Source organism: Trichomycterus rosablanca, chromosome 5 (genome assembly GCF_030014385.1).
Source record: "Trichomycterus rosablanca isolate fTriRos1 chromosome 5, fTriRos1.hap1, whole genome shotgun sequence".
In the NCBI taxonomy this organism is placed as follows: Eukaryota; Metazoa; Chordata; class Actinopteri; order Siluriformes; family Trichomycteridae; genus Trichomycterus; species Trichomycterus rosablanca.
In genome coordinates this window covers 9,734,890-9,757,047 of record NC_085992.1, presented here as the reverse complement: position 1 = coordinate 9,757,047, position 22,158 = coordinate 9,734,890, and the positions used below count along the sequence as shown (strand labels likewise).

The 22,158-nt window shown below is 37.1% G+C and overlaps 1 protein-coding gene and 2 non-coding genes across 3 annotated transcripts in view; all 3 read right to left on the bottom strand.

Annotated features, from left to right (window-relative positions):
• Nucleotides 1–1,351: 1,351 nt before the first annotated feature.
• trnay-gua (transfer RNA tyrosine (anticodon GUA)) lies at nucleotides 1,352–1,440 on the bottom strand. The gene is given in 2 exon segments: nucleotides 1,352–1,387; nucleotides 1,404–1,440. It is a non-coding gene; the product is annotated as a tRNA-Tyr (tRNA).
• A 1,269-nt stretch (nucleotides 1,441–2,709) lies between these two features.
• On the bottom strand, nucleotides 2,710–2,798 carry trnay-gua (transfer RNA tyrosine (anticodon GUA)). The gene is given in 2 exon segments: nucleotides 2,710–2,745; nucleotides 2,762–2,798. It is a non-coding gene; the product is annotated as a tRNA-Tyr (tRNA).
• A 5,542-nt stretch (nucleotides 2,799–8,340) lies between these two features.
• frmd6 (FERM domain containing 6) overlaps nucleotides 8,341–22,158 on the bottom strand; it is a 29,297-nt gene continuing 15,479 nt past the window's right edge. Inside the window, exons 2-14 of the mRNA XM_062994840.1 lie at nucleotides 17,508–17,786; nucleotides 15,825–15,915; nucleotides 15,656–15,735; nucleotides 15,029–15,105; nucleotides 14,691–14,877; nucleotides 14,364–14,519; nucleotides 14,214–14,279; nucleotides 13,853–13,921; nucleotides 13,011–13,185; nucleotides 11,042–11,350; nucleotides 10,276–10,407; nucleotides 9,358–9,449; nucleotides 8,341–8,668 (exon numbers count right to left, since the gene is read on the bottom strand). Coding sequence (XP_062850910.1) covers nucleotides 8,384–8,668; nucleotides 9,358–9,449; nucleotides 10,276–10,407; nucleotides 11,042–11,350; nucleotides 13,011–13,185; nucleotides 13,853–13,921; nucleotides 14,214–14,279; nucleotides 14,364–14,519; nucleotides 14,691–14,877; nucleotides 15,029–15,105; nucleotides 15,656–15,735; nucleotides 15,825–15,915; nucleotides 17,508–17,606 — 1,818 coding nt within the window. The 5' untranslated portion in view covers nucleotides 17,607–17,786 and the 3' untranslated portion in view covers nucleotides 8,341–8,383. The remainder of the gene's footprint in view (nucleotides 8,669–9,357; nucleotides 9,450–10,275; nucleotides 10,408–11,041; nucleotides 11,351–13,010; nucleotides 13,186–13,852; nucleotides 13,922–14,213; nucleotides 14,280–14,363; nucleotides 14,520–14,690; nucleotides 14,878–15,028; nucleotides 15,106–15,655; nucleotides 15,736–15,824; nucleotides 15,916–17,507; nucleotides 17,787–22,158) is intronic.

The window sequence follows — 22,158 nt, the reverse complement described above, 5'->3', positions numbered from 1 at the left end:
AATTCTACTGAATATTGACTGTTTCCTCTTAATGTCCACAATGCACATTTGGGCAGAAAGTAATTGCCCCCTCTAACATAGCCTCTGGCCCCTGCCTGGCTCCCCCACCTCACATGGTCTAGAACCACCACTGGTGTTCCCTGGTGGCCTAGTGGTTATGGTACTCTTTTAGATCCACTTATGGGACAGCCAGACGTACTTAAGCAACTCTTTTCAAAATCACGTGTTAGGCGAATCTTATTTAGGCCCATCACTCAGTCAAAACACTTGTAATATACTGGGTTTCTCTTTCCAGTATTGAGTTATCGGGTGTGTTCGAAAACCTAGGGAGCTGCCTTGCTGTCTTACTGTCTACATAGGCAGCTGACTTAGTAGAGAGGATTCTAATAAGTCAGTGACTTAAAAGGCAGGTTATTCGAACGCACTACTTAGACAGCGATTCCATCGGGTTTAGCATTTCGCGTTTAGCATTTAGCATCTCGCCATTAAAACCAATAAACTGAGGTAGCACAGCACGCTAACGTCAATAACATCTCCCTTCATGTACCGATAACAGGTACATTTCCTGACAAGCCCGAACTTGCAAATAAAAACACTCGGTACAAGTTTATACAAGTTAAAAATCAGTAATATTTTATTTACGTTTGAAAATAACTCCATTCGTTTCTCCGCCCCGTCAGCCATGAATGCTGGGATTGTCTTGATCACTAAGGCAGCGTCGGATGCTCACTCGTTCTTGAGCCAAAATAACATTGAAATATTAAGATGCCTCAGAAGTGTGGATTTTAAGGCATCTAGGATTTCGCACAGGATGACGTAAAATGCTGCCTATGTAGACAGCTCCCTAGCTTTTCGAACACACCCATCATTTACATATGCAGGCCTCAACTGTCAAAAGACCAAAATAACCGAAGCGGGTGTTCATAAAATATCATAAAATTCATAATATGCTTTTAACAGTTCAGGAATAGTGATTCCAACATGAATGTGCCTCTGTGAACAAAGTGAGGTTCTTTAAGACATGGTTTGACAAGTTTGGTGTGGAGGAGATCCAGTGGCCTGCAAAGAGCTGACCTCAACCGAAATTCAGTTACACACATTTGGAATTAACAGCATTGCTGACTGCAAACCAGGTCTTCTTGGGGAAAAGGAAAGGTGGCAAATGCATATTAATGCCTACAGAAACGTACATTTGCTAAAACATAAAAAGTAACAGGAAATACAGTAACTATCTTCAAATATTATTACTGAAGAATATGTACTCTGCAATCTATGTAAGAAATCTACAAACATCTGTAATCTTGTATCGTTGTAACGTCCATCTCTAGCAATACAGTGCAAAAACATTGACTCCTTCGAGCCGGATTCGAACCAGCGACCTAAGGATCACTGTTGTTTTTCCACTACAGTCCTCCGCTCTACCAACTGAGCTATCGAAGGGTACACACAATAGGAAATTCAGAATTGTTTAATTATCTAATGTTCTCCTTTTAGAATTATGGTACGTTTTCTTATTACACTACTATTGAATATTTCACTTTAACGCAGTAGTAAAACTAAAATACAAGTGACAGCCTCTGTTGTGTGAACTCTTGGCAGCAATTAGTGGTTTTAAATAAAAAAAATCAATATTATAAGTGAACTGTGCCACCTATAGCTACTGTTCAAGAATCGATGTATATAAACAAATTAAATAAAGTTGACAAGATAAAACATAAAATAGGTTTATTTTGTCTTAAACACTTCACCACCCATACTGTTCCAATGTTCAGATTTCTAAAAAGGAGCCTCGCGTTTATGCTGGTATTCCAGTGCAAATATAGTGATGGAGACACTTTCTTGTTTCCATGTGAGAAAAATACTGCATGCCTGTATTGATAATTACAGTGGACAATTAAATGGACAACTTTTCCTTCTAAAATATATAACAATAATCACAACATCCAGTTTCACTTTTGTCTTATAGAAACGCTTCATATAGTTTGTTTGTTTGTTTATTAGGATTTTAACGTCATGTTTTACACTGTACATTCATGACAGGAACGGTAGTTATTCATTACACAAGCTTCATCACTTCACAAGGTTATATCGAACACAGTTATGGACAATTTAGTGTCTCCAGTTTACCTTACTTGCATGTCTTTGGACTCTGGGAGGAAACCGGAGCACCCGGAGGAAATCCATGCGGACACAGGGAGAACATGCAAACTCCACACAGAAATTACCCGGACTGCCCCCCTATATATATTATATATTATATATTATATATTATATATTATATGGTAACTCATATCTATATTTTATCAACATAGTGGTGTGTAAATGAATCTCTCCCTTGAATTGGCTGCCAGATTTAAGCTAATACAAACTAAATTGCTAAAAACAAAACAAATCAAAAATTATTTTTGCTCCTTTTGCATTTTTTAGCTAACGAATGTTATAAGAAGTTATAAACAACCTTAAATCAGAACTAGTACAGAAAATTATGATAAAACCCACAGCACACCATTTTTGTATATCATTTTGCTAACCGTCTCAGCTATTTCTGATTGAGTTGCATAACACTAAGCTTTCTAGTTGTTGGAAAATGTAAAACAAAGACCTACAGTAGCATAAGAAAGTTCGTACATAAACAATTGTATTTAGCAGTCAGTCAGCTATTGGCTACCTGACCCGTGCAGGAGGATCCCTCTGACGTAAAAGTCGCTCTCCTTCGAGCCGGATTCGAACCAGCGACCTAAGGATCACCATTGATTATCATCTACAGTCCTCCGCTCTACCAACTGAGCTATCGAAGGGAACAAAGCAATGCTATTCTTTTAAAAACAGAAAATACAAAGATGCTGCTCAAGTACAAAATGCAAAACCTTCCCTACACACCCACCACAAATTTATTTTCACCATTATAACTTCTATTGTTTTCACTGTCTCAGACCCCGGTCAACACCTCCCTTTATCCCAACACAAAATTACCTTTACATTATAACTGCTATTGTTGTCAATGTCTCAGACCGCTGTCAACACCTCCCTTTATCCCCAACACAAAATTACCTTTACATTATAACTGCTATTGTTGTCACTGTCTCAGACCGCTGTCAACACCTCCCTTTATCCCCAACACAAAATTACCTTTACATTATAACTGCTATTGTTGTCAATGTCTCAGACCCCTGTCAACACCTCCCTTTATCCCCAACACAAAATTACCTTTACATTATAACTGCTATTGTTGTCTACCTTACCGCTGTTTTTTATATTTACATTAAAAGCATATAGCAGATACTTTTTTTTATTTAAAAAGCCCCTGATTTAAGCAATTGAAGGTCAAGGACCTTGTTCAGAGGCCCAATAACAAAGCTTGAACCAGCAACCACCTGATTATTAACACCTTAACCACTGAGCTACTACTGCCCTGCACAGCTTTATACAATTGTTTCAGGTTTTCTTTTGTCCATCCCAAATGCTATGACACTGTATCATACAGTTATGCAAACAAAGCTTGTTGATTTTTTATTTATTAAGTTAATAACTGCCTGGGTTTGATTTCCCGACTGGGTTGCCAGGGCCCTTTCTGTGTGGAGTTTGCATGTTTTCCTTGCATTTATGTGGGTTTCCTTCAAGTGAAGTTCAAAGACATGCAGTCATGCCAACTGGAGCTACTAAAAACTGACCTAAGTATGCATGTCTGCCTTGTGATGGACTAGCGACTTGTCTGGGGGTGCTTCCTGCTTTTTGCCCAATGAATCGGACCAACTGTGACCCTGACCAGAATTAAGCAGCTGGTAAAACAGACAATAAATGAAGTAATTATACTGAGCACAGATTTGTGTCACATTTGCATCCAGTGTTGGCATATATTTTGAAAAATCTTCATGTGTTCTTTTATCTTCATGTGCAAGATTTCTGTGCTCCTGGCTGCCACACAACCCCAAGACATAAAAATTAGTTACCAAAAAGAAAGCATAAAGTAGATATGAGATCTTTTACCTGGTTATAAACACAATATCAAAATATTTTTTGCCCTTTTTTGGGAAGTATCATGGCAACATGGGTTTCATCCAGTCAAAAATCTTCTTCATTAGCATTGTGCCTAAACTATATCAGACCTGAGGGTGACCTTTTTTTAGCCATCTCGCTACCAAGATATACAAGTTTGCAGCTTAGGCATTATTGCACATATTCCTTCAAAATGCATAATGCATAAGTTAAGATTTTTTTTTTTTTACTTAAGAGCAGCCGACTTACAAGTAAAATAAATAGACTCGTCTACGCTTGAAGCTAAATGCACAAAAAAATTAGCCCTGTAGCTTTTCTCTTTCCAGACATATTAACCTGACACTGTTTTAAATTGTGCCTTTTTTGGGGGAGGGTCACAGCAAGAGCCACAAAAATCTGTAACTAGTTGACAGATTGCAAAATACACTGGATTTTTTCATGAATGGGTCCTACATATGGATTCTGAGATGGTCACACGGGGACCATTTATTGAGTTGAGCCAAAATTACCCTTTGGAGTTGTTAGCAGCTAACAATTCCCAAAAATAAAGTAAGTAATTTGCAGGAAGCCCAAACTTTTGCAAACAACTGTTAGCATAAGGTAAGTAATACTAGTTGCTTTACTAGGGTGCACTTAATATTTCTTTACAGTTTGAGTAGGAACAGAGAGAAATGTATTTTTAATGCAAAGCCAAAAGAAAATGATTATTGATCTATGTTAACAATGAATAGACCCAACCCCTGATACCCCGCCCCCCAAAAAAACACCCACCATTTACTCCATTTATTGCAAAATGAAGGTACCTTTATTGTGTACATATGAGGACATTAGTACCTGCGAGGCACACACTAGACTTCATTACAGAAACATCAATTAACAGAGTTTACAAAAAAATATGGAAAAATAATATTTTAAGGGCATTTCCTTTCACAGAAAGGAGTTTAATAAATTGCAGTCAGAATTTTTTTTGATTATTATTATTATTTTTTTTTTTACAAAGAATAAGAATAGAGGTGGGCTATACTGGCTACATCCTTTTTAGTTTACTTTATGTATTGCTTTTATGTCTTCACTGAGTCTAAAACTTAGTAATGATTATTACTTGTTAATGATGAGATATATGTGTCAAACTGCAGTTTTAATAACTGATTTATAGAAAAAAAACATATATTGTCAAATCATTACCAGCTGTGGTAAGTGTTAAGTCAACCTTGTAGATGGAGATGTGTAATATAACTCTAAACTACAACAACCAGTTTTAAAAAGCTGATGAGAAATTATTAGACCACGCTTTGACTGTAGCATGAGAAAACAAATGCACATGGACCTGAAATGGTTTGCCACATACAAAGGAGCATTTAAAAGTGCTGCTAACTATTAAATATTAAAAAAAACTTGGAATTAAGATCTGTGCTCCTCATGCATGACAGGGATATATATCAATGTTTATGAAAACTGCAGCTTTATGTCCTACATTAAATCACTCTGACAATTTGATTTACATAGCACTCTTCATTAATGATACACTATTTAATATAGGTTACTGAATAATTTCATACTGAAACTTAAACACACACATTAAGAGTAATGTGGAAAAAGTAAGATTACTAATACTGACCTCCATTCAACAATAATACTGACAATGTGGCACACCAAGACAGAACAATACAAAGCTCCCACTCAGTATGACTTTTTAACAACAGTCATAAATGAAACGTTCCAGTTAATAAAATCATTACCAGTAAAATGAAAGAAAAAAAACAATACAGATTAGCAATGAAGGTTTGGTTGGTGAGTTTCTAAACAAGGCTGCAATTGAGGGGAAATTGGGAAAATTCAGGTTGATGATTGCTTTCCAAACATATGACCTGTGCCAACTAAATCAGTAAAGTGTGGGCAGAACTCAAACTCTTTATTTACCAACTCTGTACTTTTGCATACCAGGTTTTCTTTTTTTTTTTTTCCCCACTGCTGAGAGTTGGTCATATGAGAACAATCTGTGTGCACAGTATTTGACTTCACAGCAGTCCATTGTGCTATCTGCAGGTACAAGTCCTCTCATGCCAAAATAACTCGTACTTTATTATAGTTTTCTGAGGGTGATTAACTTAATTAAAGTTGGTATGGTTGAACAACACAGTAAAAACCAGAGATGTCCAGATCTGACAAAGAGTAATAGCATTCAGGGCTATTCTGGCCTAAAATGCTAGATCAGTATCAGATTGTATTTCACATAATTACTGATCTAATTCTATTTAATGATGTGATTGCCTGGGATTTTTACTCATGCAGACCAAACATCATTATGCATTTGACATTTACTGTCAGGATCAGATCAGATCAATTTGTACATTCCTGGTAAAAGCTATTTAAGTGTTAATTACATTTAGTACAGCGTGCATCACATGGTGGGATCTCAGCTGTTTTTATTTATTTATTTTTTTGTGTAGGGATAAGTGTAACTGATGAAAATCTAATATAATTTTGACTCCAAGCAACAGGTTTTGGGTCTTAAATTTGCATAGTCACAAAGGCACAGGCGGTTCAGTCAGAGCAGCCAGCACCACAATAAAACACATATATACATACGCATAATCATATGTCTATTTAAAATGATATGGCTTGTATAATCAGTTTCTTATTAAACACTGAGGGATGTTAGTCTTTGGTTCAAAGCTCATTATGGTATAATTCAGAAACACTTGTATACACTCACAAACAGATACATTAATTTTTATCTCACACACCCATAAAGACTAACACTGTCTCTGCTAACAGGGCACATTCACACTGCAGCAAAACACTGACTGCTCTCTCAAGCACCCAATAATCAATAACTGAATGTCACAAGTTTTGAGCGATAATATACAAATCACAATATTTCCTAGTTTATTTACTTCAGTTTGTCAAAAAAACAGATTTCTTAGAGCTGGTGTGACAACCAGTCATGAAGCTCTTCACTTTTCAGTACAGAGGTAGGAGTATCTTTAAATTTTGAGTAGATTATAATGAAACTTTTATGTCTAGTAGATAGGTTACTTCATTATATTAGTGTGCATTATATACACTGGTAAATGTTTAATCAATGTAGTAGCTGCACTTGTGATAATGAAAAGCCATGGGTTTCATTAATTCACTCTCTTTTAATGACTTAATTATTAAACAACTGGTAAAATAATTAAATCCAATAGCAGCTATTAAAGCAGCCAATTCTACCCACTGTATGTTTCTGAGTGGCAAAAGAGAAACCAGAGAATATGCTGAACTCCTCAAAGACAGGGCAGTTGTAGCCTAGCATTTAAGGTACTGGACTAGTAATCAGAAGATCACTGGTTCAAACCCCACCACCAGGTTGTCACTGTTGGGCCTTTGAGCAAGACCCTTAACCCTCAATTGCTTGTATACTGTAAGTCACTTTGAATAAAAGCATCTGCTAAATGCTGAAATTGTAAATGTAAAGAATGTTACTCAATGCAAGATTAGAACCCAAACAGGACCAAAAGTGCTGTGCAGCACACACTACACCAGTTTCAGCCACCATGCTGTCTTTAAAAAAAAATAATTTTAAAGAAACTCCAAAGACTTGCACAGAGCCCTGGCCTCAGCCCACTTAACAGGTTTGGAATGAACTGGAACATCAAATGAGGCTTTCTTCATACAAATGCTTTTTTGACTGAATGGGCACAAATTCCCTCAGACATACTTGGCAAAGTCTTGTGATATGCCTTCTCAGAAGAGTGGCTGTTATTAGCTAAATAGATCCATTGATATCATTTGTTTTATATATTATAATATATATTAATATATAGTTGTTACAAATTTAAGTATTTATTTCATTTAGTATTTAGGCACATTTCAAATGTTCAAATGTAGAGAGAACAACACACAGCTTGGTTGTGCACAAGACATGACAAGGACCAGCCAAGTCATGTTTAGTAATCTGACTGGCTGGTGCCCAATAATGTTTATTCTTATTGGCAGAAAGCTGAGAAGTCAAACTTTTTCTGCTCTCATTGCCACTCATGTTTATAGCTCCCACTTCTATACTTTGTTCATTGTTTTTGGCTAAATGGTGGGGTAAAAAATATTCACTGCAGTGTGAATGTTCTGTTAGCGTGTAAAAACGGTGTGTCTTAGAAAAGCTTTAGGATAAACATGAACTAGACAGTATTCAAATTTACACATACAGACTGACAGGCCAAGAACAACTCAAACACAAACTATAAAAGAAGCAGCTGAAAGACAGACTGGCAGAGTTTCCCCTTCAGGTCCAGTCAGCAGCTCCATCACATTATGATCTTTCCACTCTCTCTCACATACACACAAATCCATTTTTCTCAGTCATTATTTAAATCTTGATTTTATTTGTTTAGATCCTTCTTTTCACTCACACCACAAACTCAGGCACCTCCTCTGTGGTCAGGTCCAAGGAAAAGTACTTGTTGGTTCTTTTTATGGAAAAAGGGTGCTGGTTGTTGAGGATACCAGCCTGCTGTTCTGCCAGTCCCTGGTAACCGTCACTGAGATCCTCCACACAACCAAATGTGTAACTGTGTGCAGAGTCCTGACAGAGCTCTGCCCACTCCTGGCAATTGCTCTGGTACAGCCGAACGTCATCTAATGACTGGCTGTGCCGGTCTGTGGAGTTCTGAGTCTTCCTTCCAGTCCCTGTCTAAACAACAAACACAGAAAATTAGAAAAAGTGAATAATTGTGTGAGAATTATACATATATTTCATTTTTATTTTGATATTTAACTTTAAAGAAACTTTATACAAACACAGCACCATTCTAAAAAGTTATATTTGCCTTATTATATATAAAACTAATAATATCATACAACTACACAATTTAAAAGAAATGTTGTATGTGTACCTTTTATTAAATCTTTCATTTTTCATACTTTTTGGCACATGCAAAACCATAACCAGAGAGTAACATCATGTTTTACACACTTTGCTTACATTTATGGCAGAACAGGTGGTTACTGGTTACACAAGATTCATCAGTTCAAGTTTTAATGTCAAACACAGTCATGGCCAATTTAGTATCTCCAATTCACCTCACTTGAGTGTCTTTGGATTATGGGAGAAAACCGGAGCTTCCGGAGAAGACCCACGCAGACATGGGAAGAACATGCAAACTCCACACAGAAAGGACCACTCAAACACTGAATTTAACCCAGGACCTTCTTGCTGTGAGACGACAGTGCTAGAGTTGCTGCACGTGGTATAGTTAGTACAATCCACTTAAAATTCCACCTTGCAATGAAATCTGACAGAAGTTGCCTTATATAAGGAATTTGATTTGGCACAAGTAATTAAAGTGTAATAAAGTGTGTTTTTGTGTATGTGTGTATAACCTGAGGGAGTGATTCAATGCTTTGGCCTTTCATCTTCACCACAGTCTCTGATGAACTTGATGTTGATGAACTCACTTCCTTCACAACTAAACCTGTGCACACACAATCAATTTTATCATAATAATCTTTATCATTATCAAGTGTACAAGCAAATATTGCAAAATAAAAAATAAAAAAAAGCATTCAACAGCTTAGGGTTGTGATTTTACATTCACCATCACTTTCCATGTGTCCTGTATTCTACTACAGTAATTAACAGAAGGAGTAAAACATATCCTATATAAAATAGCAGGTCCAGTAGACATTACTTTGGGTTCAGGTAGTGGAGTGGTTTTGATTTTGATACCTATGCTTTACAGTACAGAAGTGAAAAGTGTGTGGCACCAGCAACAACTTGTCTAGATCGGACTGCCAAGCCAAATTGATCAAAAACTTACAAAAAAGCCAGGGATCTAGATCTAGACAAGACAGGAATATCAATTTTCATGTTCACGATTGATTGGTCTGCACAACTATCTTATAAGCTTTACTTTAATGCTGACCTATATGGCGGGATGCCAAAAAGTTAATGCCAAAAATATAATACTTTGGGAGTCAAAGTTCTATAGATCTGTGCTTGGTTATGCCTCACCTACCAAATTATTTCACTCTCTTGCCGGATGGTTGGGAGTCCTCCAAACAGACGCCAGTTTTCATATTTTTGAGCATCTAACTTCTGTGTCGTCTTAACATTCTGTATGGTCCCCTTTACTTTAGGGGGAAAAAACCACCCACCTTCACTAACCCATAAAATAAAGCAGCTTAAGCTAATTTAAAATCCCAAAATGTTGCATGAAAATGTTACACTAACACTACAAACAATATTTTTTGGAAACAAGACCAAAGTGTGTGTGTCTGTACATGTGTGTGTATTAGTACCTGAAAAGCCATTGCTTTGTGCAGATGTAAGCATGTCTTCAGTGATGTGAATGCAGAGGTCATGACTAAGCTCCAGTGCCAACTCATGAAGCTCCTCGTAGTCTTTAGGGTCATCAACTAACATCTCAATCTCTGTAGTGAACATGCATAGTATTAAATTCAAAACATCTCACGCAGCATTTTTAATACTGAGCCTTGATCAGTGCTTTCTGCTTATCTAATATACACATGCACTAGTTCACTAGGGGGCGCAAGTTATCTATTTTTTTCCTTTACCTATTGTTGCACTTGGAAACCTTGGACGCAAGGCAGGGATACTCTGGACAGGGCGCCAATCCAACGCAGGGCTTTGGACAACCACCAAAAAACCACCCATTCCTCCCAGACATAGCCAGTCATAAACCACTGTGCCACCTGAGCTACATTGGAAGCTCATTTAATAAGAAAAATGAGGCAAACTCTTGAGTACTCAGGTGGCGCAGGAGTAAATTATTCTAGTCCAGTACTGCTGGGATCCAGGGTTAGAATTTCCAGCGGTGCTATCAGATGGCCAGGTACCTCCATACAGACATAATTGGCTATGTCTAATGGCCAAGGCCCTGTGATGGATTGGTGTCCTGTCCGAAATGTGTTACTGCATTGCACCCAGTGATTCTGGGGAAACCAACCCACTGCAACCCTGAGCAGGATAAAGCGGTGGTAAACCATGACAATGAAATGAAATAGGCAGTTTGAAAGTAAGTATTTAATTGTTGTGTGATTTTACCATCATCATCTAGGCCTCGCTCCTTGCCGCTGCTCTCAACGCCGGATGTGTGGGTACTGGCATGACTGGTGTTAGAGGAGGAATGTGTGCGGAGAGGCCGGTGGGGCATGTGTGTTGGGGTGCGAAAGCTTCCTGTATCGATGCCTGATGTGTGAGAGCTGCTGTGACTGTTTGTGGAGTGACGCGAGAAACGTTTCTGGCGTGACACACTGCCCATACTGCTGCCGCTCGCCCGGGATCTCTGCTCCAGCTGGTCCATGTCCATCTCCAGAGCATCACTGATGTAGGACTCTCTATACTGCTTCTTTTCTACAAACACATACCAACCAACATCAGGACATTTACATATCACTGACATGTAACGAAATTATTACATATTAATAGTTAGTGATAATTAAAATGCCTTTTTTTCTTAATGATCTTATTCCAAAACCATAAGAATTAAGGACCTTCCTTTTTTTGCTTTTCTAACAGTTTCCAAAAGCACTCCTCTGGGAAAGCTTTTGACTAGATTTTGAAACATGAGCAGTAATGCCTGGCTTGTTGTCCGCATTTTAATACAAAAAATGTTCGATTATCTTAAGGTCAAGGCTCTGTAGGACAGTCAAGTTTTCCACATCAAACTAAAGAAAACATTTAACAGATCTTGCTTTGTGTTCATGCAGAGCTATACAGAAGAGGGGCGAGATCAGGAATAAACTTAAACCTTGAGGGACATCCATGAACAGATCAAACAATGAACACAGATGGAAGGATACACTGAGAAGATCTATATAAACAAAATTAAAGATGAGTAAGACAAGTAAGATAAGACCCTGAGATCCCTACCAAAGAAAAAAACCACAAGGATCAACAACATTGCAACAGAAATATTTCAAGATTCTAAAGAAGGCTTGGAAAAAAATGCTGATCAGATTATCTATAAACTAAGTCAATGGCCTGTAGATTGGAGGCTTAATTTCCTAAGATCCCAAATACAAGGAGTGGGCAAACTACTGTGCAATTTCCATCACATCACATGCCAGTAAGATTATTCAACACAGACTAAAGCCAGAAAGAGAATTTCCAGTTGTGCAAACATAATTCAGCAAAAGCACAATAAAAAGAGCTATTATCAGAGACATCCACTAGGTTAAGGGAAAAGCTAAAAATATTCAAGAACTCAGTGTGCTTCATTAACTACAGCAAAGCTTTTAACAGTGTTCTCCACCCAAAAATTACGGAACAGCCTCAGAATTATGGGAATACTAGAGTATCTCATTATTCTAGTAAGGAATCTCTGCACTGATCGACAAGCCATATGTCAGGTCATGACAGAAAATGGACAGACGGCCTCCACATTGGCAAAGTAGTGGTGGAAGAAACAATTTGTAAATGTCAAGACCTACAGTATAGAAGCAGAAGATCAGGGAGACCTTAAGGACCTCATGAAGAAAGTTAAAGAACAAAGCGCAAAGATTGGACATGAAAACATGAAAGACCACTAAGTGAAGGAGAAAATGGTAAACTTTTGCCTACTTGTCTCAATTATTCACAACAAAGAAATTCAGCAGAGAATATCAATGTCTTTAAACTTTGGTGATGGCAAAGAAGTCAATCAAGGGTATCCTAAAAAAAAATCACATGTAACTTCTCACTCAAAGCTTACATAACCAAGCTGAAGCTCTTTTATTTTGGACCCATTATGAGAAGAATCAATTAATTACAAATGACAATTATGCTTGGAAGAGTTGGCAGTAAAAATGTCAATGACGACCAGCAGCAAGATATAATAGATTGATATAATTAGAGGAATGATGAATAAGTCATTAAAAAGCAATAAGACCCAACTAGCAGACATGATTTTTTGAAGAAACACTGCTCATTTGGTTGTCTGGAGTCAGAGCGGTAATGTGACAACAATACAACACACACACACACGCAATCACACACACACACACACACTAGCAAATACAACACATGGAAATACCTTCACTTTCCTCCAAGCGTCGAACTTGCTTAAGCACTGGTTGAAGGTTCATGTATAGGCGATGACTGTTACTAAGCAACTGTAGAAGATGGCGGGAACGTACAGGACAACCTGTGAAGTAGGTGAGCTTTCTGGCAGAGGGCAAGCCGTCAGGCAAAATCTCAAACCTCTTACCCTGTAGAGGTGGGCATAAGACAAAATTCTATTAAGTAGTGTTCTACCTGTTGTATGACCACTTTATTATGTTCACCTATCTGGTACTTGAATTTATTAGCTATTTTATATTCTACACCTACCATATACACTAAATGGTCACAAGTATGTAGACAAGCTATTTTGTTTATGGAGTTCAGCCACACACAGTGCTAATAAATATAACGTATCGTTCTTAAAGTCAACAGCCTTCTGTAATTTAAAACTGCCTATTCATAAAAGGCTGAAGGATGACTCAAACATTATGCATGCAAAAAACAAGTGCTTAGTGAGCATGTGCCAATAGTACGGGTGCTTATTAAAAACATTCATTAAACTGTAAACAGTAATTTAAAAACCCAGACACACTGCTGCACCTGATATACTAATACAACAATATAAGGGTTTGTTTCATTAACAAATACAGTAGATGTGGATTTTAAAATGTAGTAAAGGTCTACAGTCAGTAATTGTACAACTACAAAGTGCCTCTATATAGTAAGAGTAGATCATAAAATAGCCAAAGAATGAGCATGCAACATGGATAAAATGAAAGAAAAGAAGTGGCCGCTGTATGTATAAAGCATTTAAGTTAGATAAAGCATACAACAATATATTTCATTTAAATAATATAATAGTATAATACTAACCACGAATACAAGTTTTCCCACGTTGGTCCAAGGAAAATCATACAGAAGCTGCCTGACTGTGCCCACATTCTAAATATCAACAAAACAATCAACATAATAAGCCCATTAAAACAATGTAAAAACATTGCATTTCTGAACATTGTTAGAAAAATGTAAAACCTCCATTAAAAAAAAAAAAAAAGTCTAACATTTTATATTTACATGTAAATACAATTGGCATGGCCAGTTTTGACAAAAATGTGCATTCGTGGCTTTGAGAATATCTGTTACAGTCAGAATGTTTATCATTACTTAGGTTCAAATAAACTCAAATCCACATGCCAGCAAGCACACACACACACACCCTCACCCACATATGTACCTGAAAGACCTGGATACCACGCAGAGTAAGCCCCAGAGTAAGAGACGCCTCCACTTCTTTTTTATCCTGAAAGGAACATTAATCTGGTTATTAAAATTCTTGACCTCGCCCTTACTCACAAAATATACATACAAATGGTTCTTTCCTTACTTTGTATAGTCGGTAGTAGTGGACAGCAACATCATCCAGCAGTGCAGCTTCTTTAATGTACTTTAGCTGAGCCTCTGATGCAGTCAGAGCAAATTGCTCCTTATGCATGTTGGGAATATGACGCAGAATATAGTCTCGTCCCCTTTTAGTAATTACCTACAGACAGAGAGAGAGAATAAAACAGTGAGCACTCAGGTTAAGTAGTTTTGTGCTCAGGTAAAAGAACACATTTTAATCTGTACCATTCTACTAACACTGGTTGGATAAAAACAGGGTGCAGGTGTAAGGGTGCAGGGTATAAGTGCAACAGTAGGGTCCGGTTCTCACCCAAGAAGGAAAGTATGCCTCAGGTTGAAAGTAGGAGCCAAAATGTTTGTTCCGTTTGAAGTTTCCCAGATCGGCCTGCAGAGCAAATGCAGCCAGCAAAAAATAGGCCTCCTCTCGCTGCACACACTGAGACTGCAGGACTTGCTTTCGCAAATGCCAGTAATAATAATATCTCGCCATACGATCACTAGGAAAGAAAAAAAGAAAGTGGAAATTCAGATGTACGCTGGTGTGTGTCCTGCACAGTTCACATTACTTTAGTTAACATACAAAAGACATTTTGCTTATAAAACCCTGGCAAACAAGAAAAAAAAGATTTGCATGATGAATCATTTTACCTGATGAGCCTGCCATTCTCTACGTAGTACTGGGCTCTAAAGTGCACAATCATCGGAGGCCCAAACTGATCAATTCCCTTCATTTAAAACACAAAGGCATAAAATCAATGTTTAATAAAGACTTTTTTTTAGAAAAACAATAATATGAAACATTATTTCTATCGTGTCCTAAAGTGATTTTGTACAATACACATAATGTAGTTAAGAAAAAATAACTAAATTAATGCCTATGTACTTTTACATAAGTGATTTCTAACCATAGCTCAAGTGTGAGATCTGTGAGAAAGAAACACATCGAATGCTCAAGCAGAAAAAAATTAAACCAGTACTTAAACATCAAGTACACAACAAAATATAACAACATAGGAAATAAAGAAAGAAAGAAAGAAAGAAAGAAAGAAAGAAAGAAAGAAAGAAAGAAAGAAAGAAAGAAAGAAACTCAAAGTTTTTGGTGCTTGGATATACATTTATTTGGTAACCAAATATAAGGAAGTGTCCATGGGTGTTTCCACTCTGCGTTTCAAATGTGCAAAAACTGTGACGTAGTGACATAATTCCAAATTCCTACTTCCCAGGTTAAAGGTATGCTAAATGCACTATTAGTAATGTGTGCTAGTGTGTTTGTACCTTGCTGGCCTCTCGTTTCCACTCCTTTGGGCAGTATTTGGACAACTTCTGTCCCAGTTCCATGTAGATGTGCTCATTATCTGAGAAAACAGTACTTAATTTAAATACAAGTGTCTACAGGCACAGATACTGACACACAAGCATAACAGAAAACAAAAAAATGGCTTACTCTGAACAACACTAAGGCCGAACAGGTGACAGTCCTTCAATCGGAGTAGATCACACACCTGCACTAACAGTTCCTGACACAAAGTCTTCACCTGAGAAAGAGGTTTTGTCATTAGCACTGAAAAGCATCTTAGTCTATGTATAGCAAATACTAAAAATATTACAGACTCAAATGAAAGCTACACAGTATTACACAGGATTTTTTAAACTAATGCTAATTACAATATGAATTGCTAAATTTGAACTTTACTAAGCACTTAAGCTGACATGTACTAACTAATGTTCTTATTTATTTCTTTAAAAAAAACTTTGGTTCTAACAGGGTTTCAGCAGATTTGTATTCTTGGACCTGTCTACTTAAACTAGAGTAAGGTAATGTTCACTATGGAAGCACTTCTGTAAGTCGCCCTGTATAAGAGCGTCTGCTAAATGCTGAAAATGTAAATGTACATGTAACTGCTGGGAATCTTTAGATATTATGCTGCTATCAAACAGAATGGTGGGATAATCATTCTGCCATTAATTTGATAAAAAAGCAGAAAGTTTTAAAAATAAACAACAATTTTAATATTAAATAATATTTATGTTAAAGGATAATGTGTAATTTGGTTTTGTTATTTGGATTATTTTTCCTTAATATTAATTAATATAAATTAATTGGACCAGTGGGCTTTCAAGCGCAAGACTGTCAGTTCAAATCAAGCCTCTGCTATGCAGACACTGTTGGGCCCTTGAGCAAGGCCCTTAACCCTGTCTGCTGCATGGCGCTAAACAATGGCTGACCCTGCACGCTGACCCCAGCTTTCAAACAAGCTGGGATTTGCGGAAAAATAATTTAATTGTACTGTACATATGTGTATGTATAAATGACAAATAAATGTATTCTTCTTTTCCCTGGATTTTTCTATTTTTAGCAAAAGATTATACTTTGACAAACAAATACAAATTTTTTTTACCAAGACCTGTTTTATGCATTGCTTCTATGGCAGTGTTACAATCTGCACTACTTGTCACTTTACACACTTGTTCACTTTAAATTGCTCTTTTTAATTATATTGTAAATTTTTCTAATGTTTCTACATTCTTACTTTTAAAAACATTCTATATTTTTCTGTATAATATATTTTTTAACTATTTTGTAGTTTTTGTAATTACTGTGGCGGAGCAGTCACAAAAGCATTTCACTGCCAGTTGTACTGTGTATGACTATGTATGTGACAAATAAACCTTGATTAGATTTTTTTTATTTTTTATTAAAAAGTATGGGTGGGTATCAGCATCAAGGAATGTGATGAAAACAGTTACATACAAGTCTCTCTTATGCAAAGATGTGCTTTGCTAAAAAAAATCCTTGCTCTGGTATAAACATGAGCAATAGATCTAAAACACAAATTTGCTAAAACCCTATAAGAAATATTTAAAAGAAAATGTCAGTAAAAGAACAGTTTTAGGCGATACATATATAATTTTGAATCTTCAACATAAATCAGCAGTAGGCTAATGCTTGCAGGGAGTTAGCAGAGTAGCAGGATGATATATATCTTATACTTCTGCTCTGCAAGCTCCCTGCAAGCATGAGCCTAATGCTGATTTATGCTAAAGACCCACAAAATCCAGCAAAAGCACATGGAATTAGGAAGTGGCAAATCATTGCATGTTTGCTTTAGTATTAATGTTAACTCACGCTGACAATGACGTTGAGTGTTTCATCGTTGGGGAGAAACACACACACACAACGGCGATCCTGCATGGTCTTGTTGTTGTGGAACGTCAATTTGTTCATGTTTGTCGGGTGTCCCCCTGGAAACCCCGCCCCTGTGTGGAGCCCCACCTCTCAGAGCGTCCTTACGCTGACTCCTGTACTGGGATGGGTGAGTTTACAAACGTATACATATAGCTGTACTGGTACTAGCAGGTCTTCTTACACACATACTCTCATGCCTTTTCACCACCAGTACACTTCCTACAGGAGAAAAAACAAAAACAGAGAGAGAAAAGGAGAGACAGGGAGATTAATTGAATAATAATAAAAAACATCTCAAACAGTAACAGTATTACATATAATATAAACACAGATCTTTGACAAAAAATGCTTATTTAAAAAAAAAAGGGTGGTGGGGGTTCGTCCCATTCCAAACATTCCTGACATATCAACAAGTCATAGGAACACTGATGAATCCTAACATCACACAAAGGTAATGCGTGGTATATTCATTCATGCATGCATTCAGTCATGTTTTACGACTGCTTTATCCTTTTCAGGGTGACAGTGGGTCTGATTCACTGGGCGAAAAGGTAGGAAAGACCTGGCTGCATGCCTTTGAACTGTGGGAGGAAATTGGACCACCCAGAGAAAACCCATGCAGACAGGGAGAACATGCAAACTCCACCACAGAAAAAAACCAGAACCCGCAGCTGGGATTTGAACCCAGGACCTTCTAGCTGCTAGGCGACTTTGCCACCATATATGAATGAGCATATATGAATATTAGAGGGGATGCGACACCCCCCACTGTATACTGCATTGTGCTTTCGGCCTTCCTAGCTGTAAACACAATGTTTGTTGCTCCTTTCAATTTGGATTCACTTAATGATAAAAAAGCACAATCAACAAAGACAAGGGTGTTAAAGTAAAAATAAAGCGAGTTACCAATTCCATTTAATTGAGCATAAAGTAAGTGCATCATGTAGGCTCTAAAACATTTATGTCACACTTCATGCTGTCAAAAAAGAACATATAAATACAAAGAAACCACCGCAATTTTTTTGGTTAACTGTATGCCCCATTTCTAGCATCACCCATACCTGCCTGTTAAAAAAAGACTAGCACAGATTTAAATCTGTTCCCTACATACCGATCTTCTGTTTACTCTAGATTAGCACAAAGTATATTTTCAAATAAAGGTTGTGTTTACATATGTCCTTTAATCCTCCAGTCACCAAAAGGTACAGACACGAGTTCAAAGCAACACAGTCTGTGAATATGTACACACAGTCTGTAAAAAGAGTCATTCAATTCAGCGTGGACACTGACATACAGTACCAGTGTATTGACAATATAAACAAAACAGAAGTGTGTTAAAACAGACTTTCACAAACTGTCTATGTCTCTCTTTCACTCACACACACACACACACACACACACACACACACACACACACACACACACACACACACACACACACACACACACACACACACACACACACACACACACACACACACACACACACACACACACACACACACACACACACACACACCCAACAGCTCTGATCTCAACATCAAAGAATGCGTCTCTTTCTGGGGACAATCTGAACATCTGTGTGCACTAAAACACACAGGAACAATCTGATGTCTAAATTCCTCACCACAGGACTGTGTTTATTCGACAGACATTGCCAGTCTGTATCTGCTATGTCTCTTCCACCCTGACGGCTCCCTTCAAGCTGTGTAAAGCCAACCACAGCCTTTTTAAGAGCTTAGCATGCCTTGAAAAGGGGTACTACCTACCCACCGTCATACACGAACCAACAAACACCCAATATTGGCCACTGTCGCCTCACAGTAAGAAGGTCCTGGGTTCGTCCCGGGTTCGGCGGTCCGGGTCCTTTCTGTGTGGAGTTTGCATGTTCTCCCCGTGTCTGCATGGGTTTCCTCCGGGTGCTCCAGTTTCCTCCCACAGTCCAAAGACAGGTAAATTGGAGATACTAAATTGTCCATGACCGTGTCTGATATAACCATGAGAACTGATAAAACTTGTGTAATGATTAACTACCATTCCTGTCATAAATGTAAAAGTGTAAAACATGATGTTAAAATCCTAATAAACAAACAAAACAAACCCTATATTGGCCGTCCAATCCACCCTAAAAGCAAGGTGAGCGTCAAACTCTGTTCAATCAGCTCCCAGTCACTAAACTTGCAGCCCCTGGACACTAATTTCTAATTGCGTTTATTTTACACAACAGTAATTCAGTCAGATTTTTGATTCATAAAATGACCTCCCTCAATTATTAAATAACAACTTCATTAAGGTTATTAAAATTAAGGCTTTTCTGTTCATTTACCCAGTCAACAACAGTAGAACAACACAACCATAAACATAGTCAAGAGCTGTTTTAATTTTCAGGGTTGAATAAAAGCTAATATATATTAAAAACACATTTAAAGCGAGCACAGTTAAGAAATAACAATAAGAAAACTAAGAAAACAAGAAAAAATACCTGAAACCAGAAGCAATTTAAAAATAAAGATTTAGTTATACACAGTAAATGTATGTATGCAGTCATTGATAAGCTGATTGCCAGTGATTCACTCTAAATTGTGGTACTGATGGTAAGATTTACTGTTTTATTGTGTTTAATGAGACTTTTACAGGACAATTTGTTGTGTAAACAGAAGCAACACGGTACATTACCATGTGAAAGCAGTAAGTGTGAACAATGCAAAGCCTGTAAAGGAAACCATTAATGACCCAGGTTTAGAGTATGAATAGGGCTTTACTGATCCTGGGCAGGAATTGAGACATTTGGTCAGTCAATGCCAGAGAAAAAAAAGAAAAAGAAAAAACAGTTAGAGCTACGGAAAAACAAAAACCTAAAAATATCACTCACTAAAATAGTTTATCTACTCACTACATAAATATCCAATCAAAACAACAGGGCAGTTTGTTGTAGTTTTACAGTTACTGCACTGTTAAGGCACTACAGTGTATTACTGACATTTCAGAGACCCCTGAAATTCCTGGAAAAATTGTTTACATATATTTTGTGTATAATTTTTTTTATTTATTATTTTTTTTTTTTTACAGTGGACATTGTCTCAAAGCAACTATAAATATTCCAGGACCAAAAACCCTGTTGGTTCTTCTTTTCCTTGGATCAGAATATGAATTGGTGGTGTTTTTGCTAGACTAAAAAACACCACACTTTTTTTTGTCCGAAAACTTAAAATGTAGAACATTTCTTAAAAGTTATGAGTGTTTAAGCACTTATGGGCACCCAATCCAAAACAGAACCTCCTTAATAGTTGTGTGTGCAGTTGCCAGTGGACATCTTGGACAGAAACTTCAGTGGCATTTGAAAATAGTAGAGCTAAGCTAAACAAGCAGTTTAATTTGTCTATCTATCTGGAATGTGTCTGACCAATGGTTTACTTAGTAATCACTATGCAAAAAGCAAATTAAGCCCAAAAACATTAATGTTACATGTTAAAAAATGTCTTCAGTCATGAATGAACAGAAAATAGGTGAGTGTGCTGGGGTGTAGACTAGTACATTTACATTTTCAGCATTTAGCAGACGACTTTATCCAAAGCGACTTACAGTACAGTTACAGTGTACAATCTGAGCAATTAAGGGTTAAGGGCCTCGCTCAAGGGCCCAACAGCAGCAATGGTGGTAAGGCTTGAACTAGCAACCTTTTGATTACTAATTCAGTACCCCAACCACTAGGCTACAGATTGCCCTCGTAGGTCATCATCTGTCTCAGTCCAGGTGCTCTTTCCCACTATCACAAAGGTAAAGAGTAAAATAAATACCATGACTTCATCACATTAGGTTTTTTGTTTCCTGCTAGCATTACACAACGGTTTCCACTATAAAAATAGCTAAAGGTGACAGTTCCTATTTAAAAAAACTAAAAAGTAAATATAATTCACCACTAAATATGTAGTGTTACAGGTTATTCGCCATAAGTAAAAAAGTAATGCAATTCAAGGGTCATTCTGCTGAATGAACTTGTGAATAAAATTATGCTGAGTTGCAACTTTAAGACCCTTTTAGGAAAAAGCTGAAAAAAAGAAGAAGTAAAGAACCACTGCACTACATTCAAGACAAGACATGGAAAGAGTGAAAAGACAGAGGGGCAGTGGTTCTAAATCGGACTAAGTTGGAGTTACTTCCTACTATTCCTACAACGTGGCAGGACACACACACACACACACACACACAGTATGCTTTCAATTTAAACATCAGTAAATGAAACACACATTTTCCTAAACTTACATGCAAATGCATGTAACAAAGTATGCTGCTGCCTGGCACCCATGTGACTACATGTCTGTGATATATAAGATGTATTTCTAAACAGACAGAAAAGAACAAATAATGTCAAATTCTCAAGAATGTCAGAGAAAGGAAGAAAAAAAAAAAGAAGAAAGAATTAATTAATGAAAGAAAGAAATAATAAAAGAAAGAAAAAGAAAGAAATGAACTGTGTAAAAGGCTGAGTGGGAGAAAGTGAGGAATAAAGAAAGCAAATGAGTGAGAGAAGAAATGCTTTAGTCAGTAGAATTCCAGTCCAACATCTGCTTCTCATTCCAACAATGGATGT